Source organism: Planococcus citri, chromosome 5 (assembly GCF_950023065.1).
Source record: "Planococcus citri chromosome 5, ihPlaCitr1.1, whole genome shotgun sequence".
Classification (NCBI taxonomy): domain Eukaryota; kingdom Metazoa; phylum Arthropoda; class Insecta; order Hemiptera; family Pseudococcidae; genus Planococcus; species Planococcus citri.
The window spans coordinates 59,303,745-59,325,109 of record NC_088681.1 but is presented as its reverse complement, the minus strand read 5'-3'; the positions used below and the strand labels follow the sequence as shown (position 1 = coordinate 59,325,109).

The window sequence follows — 21,365 nt, the reverse complement described above, 5'->3', positions numbered from 1 at the left end:
TTTTTTGCAGATACATACGATAAGAAATAATAAATAAATAATTTTTTGGAATAGATAGAAACAAAAAATCAATCAATCAAACATACAAAAAAACTCGTAAAAAATAGACCAAAAAAACAATAGCTGTACTCGAGACAAAAAAAGTAAAAAAACCAAAAAAATAATACATCAGTATCTAGAAAGAAAAAAAAGAAAGAGGAAGAAAGAGACGTTCGATATACCAGAACGAATAGACGTAGTCGCAGCAAAACGACATCTTCGAATTCTTCAAATCTGCATTACAGTATCGCTCATGTATGGCTGCCAAATGGTGTTCAAGAAAAAGAAGAAAGCTCCTATGTTCGCGTCTGCATATCGATTAGTAAAAATCACCTGATCACGTTGGCGACGACGACGACGACGACGTTTCGTACACGTGTCAACAACACCTCGTCATCAACAACCATGAGCTGCACCTCGAGCAATCGTAAACGTACCCATAGTTTCAGTAATTGCGGCAACGTCGCAACTACCGCGGCCGCAGGAAACGCGCTGCCCGGTGCCGGAGCAGGCGCTGCAGCGATGGCGGCCGCAGCGGCGAAGAAGAAACGTAAAACTATGTATAAAAGGGGTACAGCGACATTCGTGCCACCGACCAAGTTCCTGCTAGGGGGTAATATTCGAGACCCTTTGAATTTAGGCGGCCTTCAAGAGGCCGACGAAGAAGTCCGCTCCGACGTTAGCGATAACGACCAACCGGTTCAGGTTATCGACGAGTTTCTACTCGGTGGCGACATCAACGATCCTTTGAATTTGAAATCTATCGTCGAACCGGAAGTAGTCGATGATCAGCTGCTGGCCGGTCCATCTCCTCCTGTTGCTGCAGCTGCAGCAGTCGATGCAGACTCTTCTAGTACTGCGGAATGTGCTCCTGATACCGATACGCCTCAAATAGAAGCTCAACGAGTCGACGTAGATATCGCCGAAGCTGCTGTACCGCCTGTACCTGCTGTCGCCTGTACGTCGCAAGCAGATCCCGGCCCGGAGGACCAAACGGAATCGCAGAAATTGGATAAATGCGTCGTGAACGGCGCTACCAAGCTGAACGCGAGCACTCTGCAGCATTTGAATTTGAGCACCGAGATTCCTCGACTGAGTGCGGCCGGATTCGGTATCGTTGGTCGTAAAGTCGACCGCAAAGATAAGATCGTCAGTCCGGTAATACCGCAGCCGTACAGGCCGTTGAAGAGTTTCCCATTCAGGCAAATCATAACGCCCGATTTAGGCCGCAAAGTGCAAAAGACGCCGAAATTCGTCGAGAAAAATACCAGATTCCAGTACGGTAACTACAACCGGTATTACGGTTATCGAAACACCAATAACGGTATCGATCTGAGACTGGAGATATTCGAAAAGCATCGCGAACTGTTCGCCAACAAAGACGTGCTGGATATCGGCTGCAACGTGGGCCACGTTTCGTTAATAGTTGCTCGCAGTTTCGGCGCCAGATCAGTGACCGGTATCGATATCGACAGGTACTTGGTGGACGTAGCCAAGAAGAACGTACAACACTACATTAACTGCCCGAGCCCGTATTCGATGGAATCTCCGAGCACTACTCCGTCGGCGACGAATAAAAAACTGCTCGACTTGAAGTACAAATGTTACCCGGTTTCCATGCCCATCATGTACGGGCCGATTTGCGACGCTAACGAATTACGCCGCAACAGCAACAGCAACAGCGCCAGTCCCAGAGGCTCAGCGGTCGAAACCGCCTCTTGCAGAGAGTTCCCGAAAAACGTACGTTTCGTTCACGCCAACTACGTTCCCGAATCGGCATCAATGCTGCAATCCGAGCAGCCCCAATACGACACCATTCTCTGCCTCAGCGTTACCAAATGGATACATTTAAACTGGGCCGATCAAGGCCTCAAGCTAGCTTTCAAAAAAATGTACGCTCAATTGAAACCCGGAGGAATACTGGTCCTGGAACCCCAATCTTGGGATTCGTATAAACGCAAGAAAACCTTAACCGAAACCATCTGGAGGAATTACCAAAACATCTCGTTATTCCCGCATCATTTCGATAGGTACCTGATGTCCTCCGAAGTGGGATTCTCTCGATGCCAAACGCTGGCTGTAGTCAATCATCATCATAAAGGATTCCGCAGAGCTATCAAAGTGTTCAGAAAGTCCACCGGTGTGCAGCCACCGAAGCAGCAGCCACCCTCGACGAGATTACTGCCGCCGAAAACCACTTCGTAGATGATCGTCTCGTACGAGAAGGGATGCGGGGATGGGTGGCCGGAGGGAGGATTTTGCTCGCGGTTGATTTTTTATTTTTAATTATGTAAACGAAGTATGGGTATTATGAAGCTCGGTTGAAATTTTTGAAAATGTTTTTTTTTATTGTGTAGTTGAAGAATGCTAGAAGCCTGAAGAGTTATGTACGAAGGGGGAGGGGGTGGGTCAGAGTTTTTTTTTTGAGGAAACTTCAATTCTGGCTGTAAAATGGCATGATTACCGAAATCCGATGAAGTGATTTTAGGAGAAGAAGTTGAGGATAGAGAGACTCCAGGTGCTCATTTTTGGCTCGTTTGATTGAATTTTGGACTTGGAGAAAAGCTGACGAAGTTATAGATTTGCCAAAGGTTTTTCAGAAATTTACATGAAAAAAAAAAAATAGGAGGATTTCAGCATATAAATGAAATGCTGTTGATTTGAAGGATGAAGGAGGAGGGGGTGTGTGATTATTGTACGTTGTATTCTCGTCATCAGACTTATCTATTTTTATTTACTCGTAGGTTTGTAGAATTTATTTTGTTAAGCAAAAAAATGTGATATACGAGGAAGAAAACTTGTCAATTCTTCCTCATTCTCTGTCTGCGTATTCGTTATATTATTTTTTTCTTTCTCTTTATTTTGTTTTGTTAATAATTTTTATGCGAAAAACAATTCATTATTCCCTGTGTAAATTTCAACCGGGCGTGTTTATTTTCTATTTTTTCTTTTTCTTTTTCGAAACACGTTTTTCTGTAAATAGGTGTTTTTTTTTTAAATTTTATTTTCGTTTAATTTTTTTTTTTTGTCTCTTTGTTAATAATAACCAAGTCGAAGTTACCTATTTTTACGATGAGTATACAGTGTGAGGTGGTAAAACGAACAATATGCTGATTGTTTGATCAAGTGAAAGGTTTCGGAGCAGGTCGAGGTATTGGAGAGGTTTTTTTTCTGATGAAAATTGAGCAAATTATACCTATTTTTTTGTTGACAGAAAATGATTCTTTTTTCTAATGAGTAAGTGAGGTTTTTTGGGAGTGCTCGAAATTACGAGTATTTTTGATGGGAAGTGGTGATTGATTCAGCAGTGAGCATTTACATTGGTATGGCTGAAGAGATATCATAACATAATTTTTGAACGTACTGATGATGGGAATTTTCTATTGGTGAGAGAGTGGGGCGAGGGGGGGGGGAGCAGAAAGAAAATATGTTTGGAAGATAGAAGAAAATTGAAAATATTTACCTCGCGATGAATCTTGAAGCCGAAGGTTAGTTTCAGTCGAGTCAAAACTCTCTTCAAATATAAGAGATCTTTCTTTAAAAAGAAATGTGCATGTGGGGAAGAGGGGTTCATGGGAGCATATGGGTGAAAATAAAATTATTGAATTGAAGGTGGAAAATTTTCTTCTTATTCGTATAAGAAACCATCGCACCTTTTTACTTCTCTTGTGAAGCAACAAGGGTTATTAATTAGTGAACTTTTTTGTTTGAGTATCGACAACGATTTATTGCACAGAAATTGAATGTATTGCGAGACCCCGATTAAATATTATTTTTTTGAATTTTTGAATTTTCAATCAATGGGGAAAAGCTTAGTTTCTCCTTTCACTATGAGCACCCTTTTCTCACGAAATTTTTAAAAATGTCTCCTTTTCCTCGTTTTTACCTTATTTTTTAAATACTTATTTCTTTAAATGAAGTCAAATTCTTTTTTTTTTTAATGAAAATTTTCGTTCTTTCATTGATAGACTTTTTTTTCCATCATTCTCAGCAGTTGAATCGATTCATTTTGACTAAAAAATGAGGTTCTGAAAATTTCAGAAAGAGATTGGTGGGAGGTAAAATTTTTCAAAAAATTTGGAAAATCAGTATTTCACTCATTTGGGCGTTTTGAGATCACATTATCTATTTGACCCTAAAATCAGAGAATACGTAAGAAAACGAAGTTGAAATAATAATTCTGACTTCATGATGGCGGAAGGGGCCTCATTGCGTCGGGTTTTATGTGCCCCAAAATTTTTTAAACCGGTGAAAATTTGTCAAATTAGAGAATGTTTTTCGACTAGAATGTTGAAATAATTATAGTAAAGACATTTGGGGCATGAGGGACTCGACGGGGGAGAAGGGAGTGGGGTTTGAAGAGCTGAAAAAATGAACCTCAAAGAATATATATTTATGAACCCTGGAAGGATTCTGGAGGGGGGAGTGTGTGCTCCAGAAATGTTAAAAACTATGAATTGAAGAATCTTTTTGATATGTGTGAAAGAAAATGAGCAATTGAGTGAGCTATGGAGTGGGGGGGGGTGAGAATTTGCCAAAACGATTGATGATGATCCTTTCTTTTAAAGGCTCTCATGCCCGCCTGTAATTCAAATATATTTGCTTGAATTTTTTCTTTGAGAATTATTCTCAAATTAATCAATTTTTCCTAATTTCTAAAATTTTTGGGCATTTACCTGCCACTTCTTTCAAATAGACCTCTTTATGAGGTCAGCATTATTTCTCATTATTTTTTTCGTTCTAGGGTAGAAACAGTTGTCGAAACCAGAATTTTTGGCCAACTGATTCCCCCCCCCTACATTTTAGCCCCAATTTTATGGGTTTCCTACTCGCTAGTTCCCCCTTGAAATCCTTTCGAGTCCAAATTGTTCTGATTTGTGACATAGTAAGCGTATTTTTTTGAGATGAAATCTTCGAGATTTCGTTTTTTTGGCCAAGTGAAGTGTGATCTAGCTATTGCGAGCGATGAACTTCAAACTTTTGAATTGAATCTCACCTGTATGGTCTCTATTTGTTTTTGTGGATTTTTCTTTTCAATGATTTTCTCACCACCCCTACCTAAAAGTTGTCAGTTTTACTGAGAGAAAAAAATTCGCTGAGAATTTTTGCTCCTCAACTCGAAAATGAGTTCGGGAAACCCACAAATTAGCAAGAAAAAACATAGGAATAGAGAGAATCCAATTCATCGTGAAATTTCCCATTCCTGCGTCACAATTCCTCTAAACAATTTCCCTTTCATGAAAAAAACGTTCCTAGATCCCCGAGCTATTTGAGCTCCCTTGTTAGAGCCTTCAAAATTTGAAAAAAAAAAATAAATAAAATAATTGCAATTCCAAGTCAGTCGATAAAAATTCATTTTAAATGTCCCATTTCTGTGTCATAATTCTTGTAAATAATCCTCTCTTCAAGTACAAACTTTCCTCAGTTCCCCAAACAATAGTGGTTCCCTTGTATGGAGCACCGAAAATTGTAAAAAATCAAAAATATCGTTTAATAGCCGAGGAAGGGATTTTCTGTAAGAAAGAGTTCGTGATGAGAAATGAAAAATTTTCTATGAAATAATTGGCTTGAATTTTTCATTTCTGTTTGACTTTTTACAATTTTCAAAAATATACAAGACTGTTAACGTTTGTGGGAAGGGGAGGACTTTTCTTTTGATAAGAAAGTTGTTTAAAAGAATTTTGGCATAGAAACGAGAAATTTTCAAAAAAATCATTACTGAAATAAATTTATTCATTTTTTCAAACTTTGAAGGGTCTCATTCCAGGAGATCAAAATACGAATAATTTTGGGTCCGGGAAGTTTTTTTCGTGAAGATGAAGAAGAATCATTTAAAAGAATTCTCAATTCTGGCGCAGGAATGATAAATTTTTGGATAAGTAGAAACTTTTTCGAGCTTTTAACTGACAATGAAGTATCCCAACTGGCACAATATTTTTGAACCGGACAAGGACTTCAAAATATACCAGCAGTCTTTCAGGTACTGAAATTAATTTTTCGAGTTTTGGCAAATTTTTAAATATTATTCAAATCTGGGCAAAAATTGGAAAAAAGTCAAAATTTTAGCAAATTGACCTAGAAAACTGAAATTTGATTGGGTCTTTATTTTCGACCTCTCGAGTCGATTGGTGACAATTTCGAACCGTTTTGGAGCCTCCAGCGGATTTGTGGTTTCTCCTGTTTTCGAAAAAACGCTGTAAATAGGCTGAAAATGAAGTTCAGCACCTAAAAACTTCGAGTTGTCATCATTGTAACTTACTATTTCGATCGATTTAGGCACGTATTATCGAAATCTTTTTTTACCGGTTTAAATCACCAAAATTTCCTCCAGTTGAGTGATTATTTTTGAAAAAATTGAAAAAAAAATCAAAATCCGCTCGAGGCTCCAGAGCGGTTTGAAACCGTTACCAATCCACTCGGTGAGTCGAAAGTGAGGTACAAACCAAATTTCAGCATTTTTAGTCAATTTGCTGAAATTTTGATTTTTTCCCCTAATTTGAATTTTTTAAAATGTGTCAAAACTCGACAAATGAATTTCATTTCTAAGAAGGAAAATGACCATTACTATTTTTTGAGGTGTTATTAAAAAAGTTTTTTTGATTTTTTGACCAGAGTTGAATTTTTTTGACTGGGTTAGGTTCCATTTATTTTTATGTAAGTAAGGTACATAATTTTTCGACTCTTAAGTTTTCCAATTCTTACATCTTTTGCTTTTGATTGTGCGGTGGGTGGGTTGAGGGGGGGGGGAGTGTTGAGTGCACAAAACAAAATTGGTATCTATTCTGCCCTCTCGAATACCCTCGACCATAGTTCCGAAGAAGAAGTCTCTCTACAACGCGATAGAAGCACTAGATGTATACTCGAATGAAATTTCCTTAATATGTTTAAATTTTAATTCGATATCGACTCGAATGGCGTAATGACAATGCTGCCATTTACAATAAAATTTTAATCGTCGATGTGACGCGAGCTTTTAAGGAAATTTTTCCCGTAGATGATAATCTATTTTTAGTTGAGAAGAAAACAACAAAAATTGACGAGTGGAGTTTTATTTTTTTGTAGGTATGTAATGTACGTATGTAATTTCAAAAATTGCGTTCAACGCCGGTTTAATAGATTTATATTTGTGGTTTATTTTTTTCTTCCTTATGTACGATAATGAACAATGTTACCATTTTAAAAAATAGGTAACTGGTTTAAATTTAATTTTGATCACGAACTTTTAAAAAGGTGTATCCGAAATACAAATAATTCATGTTTTTAGTATTTCAATATTTTTTTTTTTTTTTTTTTGTTATTCCAAGATGAAAAAGAGCTTAGAGATTTTTTTCTAGAAAAATTGAACTGTTTTCAAAAGTTCCTGGTTTTATAGCAGGTCATATTGTCTAGATCGAAATATTCTTATTCAGGGAGATTATTCGATTGCTTTACTGCGGTGGCACTTTTTTGGTTCTCGATTTTTATTTTTTAGAAAAAAAATAATGAAGATGAAATTTAATACTTTTTTATTAATGGTCTTATTCATGAATTACATTCTATTTGATCACTGATCAGCTTTCTGATCAGCTTTTTTGGTTAAAGGAAACGAAATTGGAAAACCAAGTAGTACATGCATCATAGTGTAACGCAATCGATCGATCTCCCCATACTCGTCTGCAAGAGGAGAAGCCTCGTTTTTTCAAAACAAAAAACAAACAGTGATAATTTTTGTTTAATGTTCAATTTCTTTCAACGGATATGGTATTAGTAATAATCAAAGCGGCCATTTTGTTTTAATTATAGAAAATGTAACAATAAATAATCTTGCTTTTATATTATTTTTGACCCTTTGTCTCGTCTTTGTTTTTACTTTTTATTTATTATTTTTTTCTGTCTTAAAAAAAAGACTCGGTACAAATTTTTTGTAGTTTTGAACGCTGCGTTGCGGAGAAAAAGTTAATCAATGACATTTTATTATTTCGTATTGTATGAATTTTGGAAATTTTATACCCTGTGATAATTTTAATTGAAAAAATTGTAACTGCTATGTTAAGTATTTATTGTTGCATTCTCGTGTAGACTTACAATTTTTTTCTTTTTTCTCTTTTCCTCTTTTATTTTTTCTTTTTAATAAATTAATACGGTTCTTTTCCATTTTTTTTCTTTTTTATTCGAGATATTAGATGTGTTCTTTTAACGCGGATTTTGGCAGATTTTCGAGAATCTGGATTTTGGCATATTTAAAATCCACAAGAATCTGCTCGGGTAGCAGCTTTTGAAAATGGATTTTGGATTTTACTTCGAAAAAGAAGACATTAGGTTTAGAAAATTAGTGAATGTTATCTCAAAAGTGTTGAAAAAAGGAGATTTTAAAAAACGTCCAAAATCCAGATTCTTGAAAATCTGCCAAAATCCGTGTAAAAAGAACACGTCTATTGGATAGAGAGGTTTCAGCTTGGTGAGAAAGGAAGAGAAAGGATAGGAAGAGGTGAGAAGCAAGGGTGGGAAGTGGAGGAAAAAACGTTTGTAAGTACAAAAATTCATTTTCAAAGCAGAAAACTAGTAGAAAACAGTTGAAATTCGAACGCCCCTCACTCAAGCAAGTTTTTTAGTACCTTAAGACTCTCAGGCTGAGATGTTCATAGATGTGAAAGGACAGGGAGTGGTGCAGAGGTTAGAGTGGTGTGAAATCGAATTTCTGAAACTGGGCTAATTTGCTGTCGCGACAATTTTGTTGAATATTTTTCATTTCATTACATTCTTGTCATTTTCAGTGATCTTATGTCATTTTGACTGATTTACAAAACAATGTCAACAATTTTGCTACCTTTTTCTCAAATAGTTGGCCATTTTGTGTTTTTTTTTTTTTTTTTGGAAAAAAATTCTTATCAAGTCAGAAGACGTATTGAACCATTGAATCAATGTTTTGAACCATGTGAGACCGAAACAAGAAGAGGAGGTGAGCAGTCAGAATGATCCTTATTTTGACATATCAAGTTTAATGCTCCAATTTCGGAAGTAAATTATATCGTATAACTTAATTTTATGAGTGAATAATTCTCTGTTTTTTTTTGAGTTTCCCCAAAAAGTTTCTAAAAAATATGACGCTCGAAAGTCAAAGTCAACGAAATAATTATGATGAAAATGTGTAATGAGCGAAGTTCGATTGAAACTTTTCAATTTCCGCGATGATGCTGTTCTGAAAAAGAAAACTTCCCCTGGTCTGTGAGAGTTTTTCGCACATTTCCAATTTTTTTGTAACTCGAATGTTCCCTGAATGACACTTTTTCACGAAAAAACATTCCACAAAACTCGACATTTTTTTTAGAAAAATTGTCATCAACTTTTTTTCAGGAACTTATTTTTTTCCAATTTTTGGTTTATATATTGCGAGGGATCAAGGGTGGTTTTTTTCTTGGAAAGAGTTATTTGGGAGATAAGAATTTTGACGTATAAATCGAAGAATTTTGATTGAATCTGTTGACTGTATTTTTTTTCATTTTTTAAACGAGGAGAGGGAGAGGGGCTTTTGGCATAATTTAATTTTTCGGCCGAGGAGTCAAAACTTTCAGGGATTTGTTTTTCATGAAATTTTCATAAAAACCAACAACTTCAGGTGGTGGGAGCGAAATAAACCGCGAGCCAGTATAAATAAAATGAAGATCATCTTTGGGGGAGGTGGAGGGGAGGGGGAGGGTAAGTTACGAATCGTCGAATTATATCAACAATTTAGAAGAATGAAGTTGATGATGTGGCTTCGTTTGTCATGAACTCATGATTATTGATGCGTTGAGTTGAAGTATCTAGTTTTATAGTCCAACCCCTCACACCCCTCCCTCTACTCGTGGAGAAATATATGTACAGGGTGCACCAGTGAAGTTCGCGAGTATTCCGTCAATTGATGCCCTGGTCGAGATAAACAAAAAAGATTGTGTACACATTGTGTCTATCTCATCATGGGAGGAAATCAGGTATGCCTAAAGTGTACCATTTCCTAAATTTTTTTTTGAACGGTAATTTATTTTGGGGAAGACTGTCTTCACATTCGGCATTTCAGCAAAATCGGTCAAAAAGAACGCTTTCGACCTTCATGTTTACCATGGAAAATTCAACTCTTTTTGCTGTGTACAGCGCTGTATGAGCCTGAGCCTAATCCGGCTCATTTTTGGCATGCAAGTATGTTGTGGCTTAGTTGACGTATGCCCAAAATTACCTGGATCTTGTCCATAAGTACAACACTCTACAGAGCCAAAAAGTTTATTTTTTAAACATGTTTTTTTTTTTTTTTTTTTTTTAGGAAAAATCCAACTCTTTTTGCTCTGTAGAGAGTTGTATGAGCCGGATCCGGATAAATTTTGGCATGCATATTTTATAAAGTCCCAATACTTGAAGAATTGAATTTCGCATGGAAAAAATGCAAAAAATCACTGTTGAACGTGTTCTTTTTGATCAATTTTGCTAAAATTTTTCGTGTTAACACGGTACCTCTCTTTTAACGTATTCCCCCTCTCCAATTTTATTTTTTTAAGAAAAAAGTAATTTATGAGGAAATAAAGGTAGTGGTGGTTTTTAGGTACACTTTTTTCGCTCCCATGAAGGTTAGGCTCATGTTGCACATAAGTTATATGAATGACTCATTAATATTGCCCATTTGATCCATGAGCACTGAAAATAATTTCAGATGTCCGAATTGAAAATTTAGGGTCCTTCAAGATTTTGAATTTTTCAAAATGGTTCAAAAGTTGCATAGGAAAGTACAACGTTTCTTGTGGACTTTTTTTTGTAGAATTTTAGCCTCCTGAAATACTGTTTTATCCCCATCAATGTTGGAATTGATCATCTAAACGTGATTGTGGATCAACTTTTTCATTAATTTATGCGCTTTTTGGATCCCTTTTGAAAAAATCAAAACCTTAGTTCGCCAGAAGTTGGTATTTAATTTTTTAAAATGCCTTTTACGAATCATTTGCTAGGTGATATGGCCAAATCGGTGAGTATAAAAGAATAAAGATCTTCTGGTCATTTCTTGCTATAAAATATTTTATAGAGTTTGTAGAAGGGCTCAGAAGGTTTTTAAAAAAGTAGGTAATTGTCAGAATAGCGAATGTCTAATTCCCATGTCAGTGTTTTGGGGTGGGGGGGGGTTTGCACAATTTTCCTATTTTGTGACGGCTATTTGCCCAAATTGATATTCGGGAGTTCCCTGTTTGAAAAGGTATCAGTTGCATGATGAATTGAAAAAATTGGAATGTAATTAGTGGTACTAAAACTCCACTGTTTGTGAGGTCAAGTTTTTGCAAATTCTCCATAAAATGTCGCGAAACCCCTTTAAAATTCACTATGACAATACTGTTATTTTTCATGAATTTCCTAAAAATTTGTACATCTCACAATCAGTCGCGTCGTATGTATTCTTTATTATTTCAATGATCATTAATAATGCCATCATTCGTCGTGAACGTATACAATGTACAATGTACCTGTCATGTCTAAGTACTCCTTTTTATTCAAAGGATAATAATAAGAAAGTCTGTGTTGTTTTTTTGGTGCTTGTTTTCTGGAATTCATTCCTCATTGTCTCATGTGTCCGTCGTGTCGTAAATGACTTCATTTGAGGTGCCATTTTACGTGAAATTGGTCATTTTAAGTGGAACTAGTTTCTATACTTACCTGGCTACCTGCTGTGTTGCATTAGTGCCTTCCATTCCAACACAATACATTCCCTTCAGTCGTCCAATCGAAACTTGTTTTTTCGTTAGGATTTCTCCCACTCCTACCAACATTGAGGGTGTTGTTTTGCAAACTTCAGATTTACATATTCATTTATGTTTTTGCATTGCTGTAGTTCGCCACTTATTTGACTTCTCAAGTTCTTACTGTTTTCTATCAAGTATTGCTGATGTTTTACCCTTTGGTTCTATAAACAGATTTTTTAAAGTGTGTGCTTTGGGTAAGTTTCAATACGAGTATATTTTTTATACATGGAAGTGCGACACTAAGTAATGAATTGATTCAATTTGATTATTTAAGCTGTCAAAGTGTTTTTTTCGCTGAAGTCAAGTTATTGCGACTTCAGAACCTGGAGATGTGATTTCATTTTTTGATGTAGAAAATGTCTGAATTTCGGTTCATGTTTTTGTTTGATTTTTGTCGTTTTTTATTCTCTCCTCTCGTTTTCGATTTCTTCTGAATTTTTTTAGAATTTCTCGAGAAGGCGTGATGGCGTGGTAATTCATTTGGGCAGCTAAATATCGAGGATTGTCTTATTCTCGACCTATTTAACGAGTTTCTACACATTTGACCGGATTTCCTGGCGGATTTCTCGAGCGTGTATTTTGAATAGAATTCTCCAGTCATCACTAAAAATGTGTTAGTGCTGATAAAAGAAAACGTACTCCTCGTACTCTCCTGGAAATTGGGTCAAATGTGGATAAAAGTCGATAATAAGCTACAGCTCAATTTTCAGCTGCCCAAATTAATATCCACATTTTCTGAAGAAATTTTTAAAAATTCTGCGAAAATCCAAACTCGCGCTGAAAGCTTTAATAGGGCAGTTCGATAAGGGTGAAAAAATTTGAATTCTGAGAATTGATTTTTGGCAAGATACATAGTCGGGGAGCCAGCCTAAGGGTATATTGCACCCCCCCCCCAACGTCGATCCTCTGGGACAACTTTTTTCTTGAAGAGAAACTCCTAAGGAACATTTCTAGCCCTTGTACTAAAAAAAAGTGACCCCACTTACAAAATGGCGATGGCGGCCATTTTGATTGACAATGACAGGTCAGCCGAAATCGCAAATCTTGCGTTCCAACATAGGATCTGCACAAAATTTTTCAAACCGTACAAAGGTAGATCGAAAGATCAGGCAAAAATTTATCACCTGTCAAAATTTCAAGTGCTAAAGTGCGTTTTTCGATTTTTGGTGAATTTTTGAAAATCGAATTTAGGCCAAAAATGAGGGAAAAAATCAAAAGTTTACCAAATTGACCAAGAAAGCTAAAATTTGTGATATACCCTATTTTCGACATGCCAAATTGATTGGAAACTGTTTCAAACCGTTTTGAGCAGTTCTGGAGCCTCCAGCAGATTTTTGAAACTTTGAATTTTAACAAAATTTCATCAAAATGGAGATGGAAAGCTGAAATTTACTCTACACTCCAATTTTAACACTCTCTGAAGACGAATTCAGGTGGGTTCAAGTCATTTTGGAGCCTCCAACGACTTTTTGAAAATTACTGGAGCCTCCAGTAGATTTTTGAAACTTGAAATTCCCGCAACATTTTACCAAATGGAGTTGGCAAGCTGAAATTTACTTCGCAAACTATAATTTCAATACGATAAGAAGTCGTCTACATGGTGGTTTCAAAATGGTTTTGAAGCTTTCGGCTACTTTTCGGAAATTTCAATTTTCCAAAAAACTCCATACAACCTTTCAAAAAGTCGCTGGAGGCTCCAAAACGACTTGAAATCCACCAGCCGTCGACTTCGTAGTGTATTGAAATTGGTTTGCAGAATAAATTTCAGCTTTCCCATTTCATTTGACGAAATTTTGTGAAAATTTAAAGTTTCAAAAATCTGCTGGAGGCTTCAGTAATTTTCAAAAAATCGCTAGACGCGCTCCAAAACGACTCTTGAATTCCCCCTGCAGTCGATTTCGTAGCGTATTGAAATTAGTTTGCAGAGTAAATTTCGGCTATCCAACTCCATTTGATGAAATTTTGTAAAAATTCAAAGGTTCAAAAATCTGCTGGAGGCTCCAGAACTTCTCAAAACGGTTTGAAACAGTTTCCAATCAATTTTGCATGTCGAAAATAGGGTATATCACAAATTTCAGCTTTCTTGGTCAATTTGGTAAAATTTTGATTTTTTTTCTCATAGGAGTTCCCCTTCAAGAAAAAAGTTGTCCCAGAGGATCGACCGGGGGGGGGGAGGCTGCAATAGATCCTTAAACGGGCTCCCCGACTAACAGCCATTCGCGTGGATTTCACAAATTTCCCAACGAGCAGAAAACTACTTGATTTTTTCGAATTTTCGCAGGTTAAAAAATGTACTTGAGGTCTTCACGTGGAAATGGGGCGAAATATGGATGAACTCCTTGAATAGGTCGAAGAAATGAATGTCTCCAATATTCAAGTCTGAATCGTGAAATCTTGTTATATGCAGACGTTCTTCGAAATGTCCCCAAAAAAATTCTATATTATGATCTACGAAAAAATTGTTCAAGTTTTATTCATTGTTGAAACCTTGAAAAAACTGATTTTTTTGAAGCTAATTCCTGAATTCCAGATCTCGATTCATGATTTTTTGATCACCCTGTACTTGCTTGAACTCGAAGTGAATTATGTTCTGCGATGACCTTCTATGTTGAATTATCAATTTATTGATGTTTTTCTATCCCCGCCTTTTTTTATGAAGAAGTTTTTTTGGTCGGTCTTGGCTTCCTTCTCTTCCATCTAACCCTCCCCCCCCTCCACACCCGTACAAAAACTGTTTCCAGTTTTCCGGGGGGGGGGGGAGGTTCAAAATCAAAACACATTAATATATCGGTGACAATCGACTTATAGTTTTTCAATGTTTTTTTTGATGGGGGGAGGGGGTTGTTATAGGGGCATGAAAAGTTTGGATCTCAAAAATCAATGAATATTTGAGCTCAGTAGCCTCAAAAACCTAAAACAAAAAAAACGTCGTGTCACACGTTACTTTCGATTCTCCATTGTTTTGGCTGCATTTAAGGACAACTAAATTAGCGGGGGGGGGGGGAGGACTTTCAGGCGTGTTGAAATGGTATTTGAAAATTTGTAGCTTTCAACGTTGGTTTTTGATCTCGAATAGTAGTTGAGCTTTCACCATAAAAATCAAGATACGAGTGTTTCAAAATGTTCAACTTTCAATTGTTGCTTTTGAATCATCCCTCTTCCTCCAAACCACGATAATTTTTTCAACTAGAACCAGACTTCATAATTCTTTGGTTCGAATTGATGTGAAATACGAAGGGAACAGCTCGCTAGAAAATTTATTCCCCTTCCCCTCCACTTCTGTATTAATTTTCTGAGATTTATTCGATTTCAAATCACATAAATATACACGTCATTTGCTGGTAATCTAATGAGACCGATTATCTATTTTCCAAAGAGATCCATAGGGACATAGGTAAAGCGAAATTGATTCCTTCAGAATTTTTCAATTTATTCAAATGCTCGTCCCCCTCCCGCCATTCGTCCGGTTGTTTACCCTGTATCTGATTATAAAGCCCTTTATATCTGTGACAATTATGGCCAAAACATGTTTTTCTGCAAATTGTACATACTTGAGAACCACTGAAACAATCTTGAAAATGGGTCTTCTGCATTTTTCAGGACCGACCATGAGCTCGCGTCATAAAAAATCCAAAAAATGCCGAGGAGACGCGCCGGTTTTAGTTTCGCCTCCGCCATTACCATCTCTGTACGCTGATAACTCGGACGTAAAACCTCATTTTAAAAACGCCTTCGAAACACTATCCGATAGCGATGACGACGAAGACATCAAATCCACATCATCAGGATCGGCGAATGGTCGTTTCAACGACACGACTGTCGAAGATCTAAATCATTGGGGACTGCAGGACAGCGATACCGATATGAAGAATGACTCTTGTTCGTCTCCGCCGCAAATCGAGGTCATCAGCTCGAAGAAATCGAAGAAAAGGAAAACCATCGAGTTGACCGACGACGATTACAGACCGGCTAAGAAAAAGAAAAAGGATAAGGAGAAAGATGAAGATCAGGACGCGGTGTTCAGCAGTCAAGCCGAAAAAATGATGGTAAGACTAGCAGCTGCTTTATTCATAACTTGATTCTCGTCATTCTGTCGAAAGATGAATATTTTTGATCAAACGTGATGGTATTTTGATTTCAGAAAATGATGGGTTATAAAAAAGGCGAAGGTTTAGGTAAACATGGCCAAGGCAGAGTGGCTCCGGTAGACGCATCCAAACATAAAGGTAGACGCGGTCTAGGTCTGCAGATAGCCGAAGTTGATCGCGATCTCATCCAATACAATGCGGAAGAAGAGATCTACACGGTCCATGAAGAAGTTCAGTGGCTATACGGTGTCGAAGAAATGCAACTATCCGATATCGATCTGAGAGAATGGATCGTTCATGGCAAGAAGAAACGAATCCTCGATGACGAGACTCACTTCTGCGACGCGAGTGTTCTCAAACAAGTGCTCATCTGTAAGACTGCTTTCGATAAAATGGGACCGGAAGAGAAACGAAGAGCTAGATCGAGATCGAATCCGTACGAGTTGATTAAAAAAGGTCCTTTCTTGAATCGAGCCGCTATGAAGATGGCCAACATGGATAACGTATTCGATTACATATTTACCAATCCTGTAGACGAGTATAGGGTAAGTTGAGCAGGGTTTTTGCCAAAAATATATGTTTTTCGAGTGTATCGGTGATAATGATTTTGTTCTGTTTAGAATCCAATGGTCGGTGAGCACCAGCTTTTGTACTTTGCCGATGTCTGCGCCGGTCCTGGCGGATTCTCGGAGTATGTCCTTTGGAGGAAGAAGTGGCAAGCCAAAGGGTTTGGATTCACGTTGAAAGGAGACAACGATTTTAAACTAGAAGATTTTTATGCTGGTCCTTGCGAATCATTCGAACCTTTTTATGGTACGTTGTGAGATTACCTACCTAGTTTCTTATCATTTATTAGAAATAGATTTAAAAAATTATTGAGTCTTTGAAATTCAAGAACGAACTAGCATATGACAATAGAAGTAATTGCACCCCCCCCCGCCGATCCTCCGGGACAACTTTTTTCTTAAAGCAGACATCCTAAGGAACATTTTATAGCAAACTTGCCAAAAAAAAAAGGTTGGCCTTACTTACAAAATGGCGGCCATTTTGATTGACAGGTCAGCCGAAATCGTAGATTTTGCGTTTTAACATAGAACTTGAACGAACTTTTTCAAACTTTACAATGGTAGATCGAAAGATAATGTAAAAATTTATCACCTGTCAAAATTTCAAGTGCTAAAGTGCGTTTTTCGATTTTTGGTGAATTTTTGAAAATCGAATTTAGGCAAAAATTGAGGGAAAAAATCAAAATTTTACCAAATTGACCAAGAAAGCTGAAATTTGGGATATACCCTATTTTTGACATGCCAAATCGATTGGAAACTGTTTCAACCCGTTTTGAGCAGTTCTGGAGCCTCCAGCAGATTTTTGAAACTCGAAATTCCCACAAAATTCCATCAAATTGGAGTTGTAAAGCTAAAATTTATTCTAAAAAGTAATTTAAATACGCTACGAAGTGCTGCAGGTGAATTTCAAGTCGTTTTGAAGCATCCAGCGACTTTTTGAAAATTCCAGAAGCATCCAGCAGATTTTTGAAACTTTAAATTTTCACAAAATTTCATCAAATGGAGATGGAAAGCTGAAATTTACTCTACACTCCAATTCTAACACCCTCTGAAGACGACTTCAGGTGGGTTCAAGTCATTTTAGAGCCTCCAGCGACTTTTTTGAAAATTACTGGAGCCTCCAGTAGATTCTTGAAAATTGAAATTTCCCCAATATCAATTTATCAAATAATGGAGTTGGCAAGCTGAAAATTACTTCGCAGACTACATGGTGGTTTCAAATGGTTTTGAAGCTTCCAGCTACTTTTAGGAAATTTCAATAAAAACGTCGTACTACCTTGCAAAAAGTTGCTGGAGGCTCCAAAGGACTTGAAATTCACAAGCAGTCAACTTCGTAGCGTATTGAAATTAGTTTGCAGAATGAATTTCGACTCTCCATCTTGGTTTGATGAAATTTTGGAGAAATTTCAAGTTTCAAAAATCTACTGGAGGCTCCAGTAATTTTCAAAAAAGTCGTTGGAGGCTCTAAAATGACTTGAAATCAACCAGAAGTCGTTTTCAGAGGGTGTTAAACTTGGTCAATTTGGTAAAATTTTGATTTTTTCCCTCATTTTTGGCCTAAATTCGATTTTCAAAAATTCACCAAAAATCGAAAAACGCACTTTAGCACTTGAAATTTTGACAGGTGATAAATTTTTGCATGATCTTTCGATCTACCTTTGTAAAGTTTGAAAAAGTTCGTGCAAGTCCTATGCTAAAACGCAAAATCTACGATTTCGGCTGACCTGTCAATCAAAATGGCCGCCATTTTGTAAGTAAGGCCAACTTTTTTTTTGGCAAGTTTGATTTAAAATGTTCCTTAGGATGTCTCCTTTAAGAAAAAAGTTGTCCCGGAGGATCGGCGGGGGGGGGGATGCAATTACTTCTATTGTCATATGCCGGACTAATGTATTTCAAATCGATCGATGATTATAAAATGGCAACACTGTGAACTTTACAGTTCTCATTTCAAAATTCGAACAAACAAAAGAAAAACTTCAGAACCGAATTTTTGTTGATCATTTTTTAAACGAAAAAATTGTAAATATTATTTTCATTCATAGGGGAATCTCCTCTTCAATTAGTGTAATAACCAAATGACCTCTACTAACCAATTGGTTTGATATTCTGCTCACAGGCGAAGCCGGCGATGGCGACGTATACAAATCAGTAAACATAAGAAGCTTCAAAGAGCACGTCCTCAAACACACCGACTACGAAGGCGTCCATTTCATGATGGCCGACGGTGGATTCTGCGTCGAAGGCAACGAAAACATACAAGAAATACTTTCAAAACGAATTTACCTTTGCCAGTGCCTAGTTGCGTTATCTATAGTTCGAAAAAATGGACATTTCGTGTGTAAACTGTTCGACGTATTTACACCGTTCAGCGTCGGTATCATTTACCTGATGTACAACTGTTTTAAGAAGATCTCTATTCATAAACCGAACACCAGTCGACCGGCTAATTCCGAAAGGTATATTATTTGCAAATGGAGGAACGACAACGTCGATTTCATCAGAGATTATATGTACTATGTGAACGAATTACTGGACCAGTGCGGCGAGTCGAACGATGACGATATTAGCGAATTAGTTCCTCTGGCTGTGATGAAGGATGATGTGAATTTCTACGATTATATCGTGAAATCGAATAATTGGTGAGTGAAATGATCGTTACTATTTTATATTTTTCTGGAGATGTTGAAATGTTGGTATTCGTGTGTGTTGGTTGTTTGGTTTGGGAATTGGGATTGACTATTGAGGGGTGAGGTAAAATGAAATGTTACCGTAGAAATATTACGTAGATATGTATGTACATGAAATATGGCGTTGATAATGAAGATTAATTGCTTTTCTGTGAACACAAGAAGTCGAATAATTAAGAATTGCGTTCCAAGGTTGCCAAATTGAGAAACTCATTGTATTTGTTGAATGTTTTGTGGTTTGTGGGCGTTTGAATATATTGTATGCATTTGTCTGTCTAATTTACTCACGTTAGCTGCAGTACTGAAGGAGTAGCAAAAGGTTAGGTTCCTCAGAATTATTCGATTGATGGTAATTTCCTCGAAAAACTGCACAATGCAGAGTAGTGAAATTTTAAGGTCTTTCCCCCTCCCGAAATTTTGAGTAAAAATGAACATGTTGTAGAATTATCTGATCAAAAATGAGCTCGCAACCTATCAAAATGGGTTCAAATTTCACGAGAAGTCGGAATATTTTGACAAAAATATTTTAAAAACATTTTTGAAGAATTTCGAATTGAAAATTTGGTTTGTGATTTTTAAAAACGTGTCATGCGACGCGCGACGTTTCAAAATGAGCCCAAATTTCGTCAGAAAATCAAACATTTCGATCAAAACTTCTTTTGAGCATTCTTGAAGAATTTCAAACTCATAACTGGATCTGATTATGATTTTTGAAATTTTTGAATAGTTTCATGCGACCAATTAAAAAAGGTTAAAATTTTGTAAAAAATTCAAATATTTTACCAAAAATATTTTTTTTTGAAAAATTTTGTGTCTAAAATTGTGTTCTGATTTTTGAGATTTTTTTTGAAAAAGCATTTTTGCAACTAATTGAGTTCAAATTTCTGCAAACAATAAAAAATTCTTTATCAAAAATTTTTTGACCATTTTTGAAGAATTTTGAGTCTTAGTTCATTATAAATTCCGAAAAATCCAAAAATTTCTACCAAAAATTTTTTTTGAACATTTTTGAAGATTTTGAGCTAAAAGTTGGTTGATAATTTTTGGAATTTTTATTAATAAAGGTGCCATGAAACTTTTCAAAATAAATCAAAATTTCGATAGAAATGCAAATATTTTGATAAAAATGCTGCTTGATTATTTTTACAGAATTTTGAGCTCGAAATTGGACCACGATTTTTGAATTTTTTAAAATCGTGTCATGTGACTGATCGGAAAGGATTAACTTTTTTTAAGCATTTTTGAATATTAATTTTGAGTTCAAATTGGGTCATTATTTTCCAGATTATTTGGTAAAGGTGCCAGGTGACTTACTAAAATGGATTAAAATTGCTTCAAAAAATCGAAAATTCTTATCGCGAAACCTTTACGGAATATTTTAAAAGAATTTTAAGCTCAAAAGCGAGTCCCTTTCCAATTTTGAGTAAAAAGAAACTACTTATTGAAAAATTATTTAAAAGTGAACCAGCAACCTATGAAAGTAGACTAAAACTTCGCGAGAAATTCAAATCATATTTCGACCGAGCCCCAAAATTAGGTCATGATTTTCGAAATTCTTGAAAAGTCCATTGATTAAAATTTTTGCTGTTATACCGAAATTTTAGCTCAATTTAATGGATCGCGTGACACTTTTCTATAGGAACTTGAAAATCGTGACCAAATTCCAGGCTTGAAATTTTTCACAAGTGTTCGAGAAACCATTTTCGTTGAAATTTTTGAATCATTCGTTAAATTTCAATCCATTTTAATAGGTCGCGTGACACTTTTTCAAAATTCCAAAAGTCATGACTTCGTGAGCCAATTTTGGATTCAAAATTGTTCAAAAATGCTCAAAAAAAATTGTCGTTGGAAAATTATACATATGTTATGTACTTATTTATACTTTGTGACATTAGAACAATATAATTAATGATTAATGAACTTTTCACGAAATTTCAACTCATTTTGATAGATCGCGTGACATATTTTCAAAAATTACCACATCCAATATCCATGACCCAATTTTGGACTTGAAATTTTTCAAAATTGCTCAAAACACATTTTCGTCGAAATATTCGATTTCTTTGCGAAATGTTGACTCATTTTGATAGGCCGTAAGGTCAATTTTGTCCATGTTTACTCGAATTAGTAGGGTTGTGAGGCTGGGGTGGGGAAGGGGGGAATACAATATTAAAATTGAATTGCACCTCATTGTGCAAGCGGTTTTTTGCCAACATTGATTCAATGAACGTGGAACGACTTTCTCTGTGC

General features: G+C 36.3%; 2 protein-coding genes across 2 annotated transcripts in view; both read left to right on the top strand.

Moving 5' to 3' along the window:
* The window catches only part of Cmtr1 (Cap methyltransferase 1), a 42,152-nt gene that overhangs the window by 4,752 nt on the left and 16,035 nt on the right, over window positions 1-21,365 (top strand). Inside the window, exons 3-6 of the mRNA XM_065366346.1 lie at window positions 15,375-15,820; window positions 15,916-16,407; window positions 16,483-16,675; window positions 18,545-19,067. Of these exons, the coding sequence (XP_065222418.1) occupies window positions 15,383-15,820; window positions 15,916-16,407; window positions 16,483-16,675; window positions 18,545-19,067 (1,646 nt within the window). The 5' untranslated portion in view covers window positions 15,375-15,382. The remainder of the gene's footprint in view (window positions 1-15,374; window positions 15,821-15,915; window positions 16,408-16,482; window positions 16,676-18,544; window positions 19,068-21,365) is intronic.
* Window positions 445-2,244, top strand: LOC135848415 (7SK snRNA methylphosphate capping enzyme-like). Its single transcript, XM_065368318.1, has one exon. The coding sequence runs from the start codon at window positions 445-447 to the stop codon at window positions 2,242-2,244; it is 1,800 nt and encodes a 599-aa protein (XP_065224390.1).

Excerpts from the sequence above, each read along its gene's own strand:
- LOC135848415 (XM_065368318.1), top strand. The coding sequence starts at position 445 with ATGAGCTGCACCTCGAGCAATCGTAAACGTACCCATAGTTTCAGTAAT.